Raw genomic sequence first — 1,998 nt, forward strand, 5'->3', positions numbered from 1 at the left:
CCATCAGCTGTCGTACCAAGAAGATGGCTTCCATGGTAGACCTCCCAGGCATGAAACCAAATTGGTTATTGGTCACGCTTGTCAACCTTCTTAAGCGGTGCTCAATGACTCTCGCCCATAGCTTCATAGTATGGCTCATCAGCTTGATTCCACGGTAATTAGTACAACTTTGAACATCCCCCTTGTTCTTGAAGATTGGTACTAAAATACTCCGCCTCCATTCTTCGGGCATCTTGTTTGACCGAAAAATGAGGTTGAAAAGCTTAGTTATCCATACTATCGCTACGTCTCCAAGGCCTCTCCACGCCTCGATGGGGATACCATCAGGACCCATCGCCTTTCCTCCTTTCATCCTCCTTAACGCCTCCTTAACCTCAGACTCCTGGATACGTCACACAAAGCACATGCTGGTATCATCAAAGGAGTCGTCTAGCTCAATGGTAGAGCTCTCAACCTCTCCATTGTAAAGGTTGTCAAAGTACTCCCGCCATCTACGCTTGATCGCCTCATCCTTCACAAGAAGCTGATCCTCTCCGTCCTTGATGCATTTGACTTCGTTGACATCCCTCGTCTTCCTCTCCCTAAACTTGGCCATCTTATAGATGTCCCTTTCGCCTTCCTTCATGTTTAAACGTTGGTAGAGGTCCTCATACGCCTGACCCGTTGCTTCACTCACCGCCCGCTTTGCAGCCTTCTTCGCCACCTTGTACTTCTCCATGTTAGCTGCACTCCTGTCCAGATATAGGCATCTGAAACAGTCCTTCTTCTCCCTAATAACCTTCTGGACCTCATCGTTCCACCACCAGGTATCCTTATCTTCCCTTCTACTTCCCTTAGTCACCCCAAACTCCACTACAGCGACCTTCCGCAAGCAGGTCACCATACTCATCCACATCATGTTTGCATCACCTCCTTCCTCCCAAGGGCCCTCCTTAATAACCCTCTCCCTGAAAGCCTGGGATGCCTCACCCTTGAGCTTCCACCACTTTGTTCTAGCGACTTTGGCGCGCTTACCCCGCTGGACACGGATCCTAAAGCGAAAGTCAGCAACCACCAGCTTATGTTGAGGGACAACACTCTCTCCAGGTATCACCTTACAATCAATGCAGGCGTGTCTGTCTTCTCTTCTAGAGAGGACAAAATCAATCTGGCTAGAGTGTAGACCACTACTGAACGTCACTAGATGGGATTCTCTCTTCCTAAAGAGGGTGTTAGCTACGACCATGTCATAGGCTAGAGCGAAGCTCAGGATGTCTTCTCCTTCTTGGTTCCTGATGCCATATCCAAAGCCCCCCCATGCACCCTTTCAAAACCTGTGTTAGATGTACCCACATGGCCATTGAGGTCTCCTCCTATGAAGAGCTTCTCACCAATAAGTTGTTGGAGATATGCCCGAGAGGCAATAATAAAACAGTTATTGTTATATCTTAATGTTCATGATAAATGTTTACACTCCATGCTATAATTGTATTAACCGGAAACATTGATACATGTGTGTTGTGTAAACAACCAGAGTCCCTAGTAAGCCTCTCATTTAACTAGCTTGTTGATTAATAGATGATCATGGTTTCCTGATCATGAACATCGGATGTTATTAATAACAAGATCATATCATTAGGTGAATGATGTGATGGACACACCCATAGTAAGCATAGCATAAGATCATGTCATTTAGTTCAAATTGCTATAAGCTTTCGATACATAGTTACCTAGTCCTTCGACCATGAGATCATGTAAATCACTTATACCGGAAGGGTACTTTGATTACATCAAACACCACTGCGTAAATGGGTGGTTATAAAGGTGGGATTAAGTATTCGGAAAGTATGAGTTGAGGCATATGGATCAAGAGTGGGATTTGTCCATCCCGATGACGGATAGATATACTCTGGGCCCTCTCGGTGGAATGTCGTCTAATTAGCTTGCAAGCATATGAATGGTTCATAAGGGATGACATGCCACGGTACGAGTAAAGAGTACTTGTCGGAGACGAGGTTG

The 1,998-nt window shown here is 45.7% G+C and overlaps 1 protein-coding gene across 1 annotated transcript; it reads right to left on the bottom strand.

The window, feature by feature from the left end:
• Positions 1 to 391: 391 nt before the first annotated feature.
• Positions 392 to 1,225, bottom strand: LOC139838308 (uncharacterized). The gene has a single exon (XM_071827716.1). It carries the CDS (start codon positions 1,223 to 1,225, stop codon positions 392 to 394), a length of 834 nt encoding a protein of 277 aa, XP_071683817.1.
• Positions 1,226 to 1,998: the final 773 nt, after the last annotated feature.

This window comes from Lolium perenne, chromosome 3 (assembly GCF_019359855.2).
Source record: "Lolium perenne isolate Kyuss_39 chromosome 3, Kyuss_2.0, whole genome shotgun sequence".
Lineage (NCBI taxonomy): Eukaryota > Viridiplantae > Streptophyta > Magnoliopsida > Poales > Poaceae > Lolium > Lolium perenne.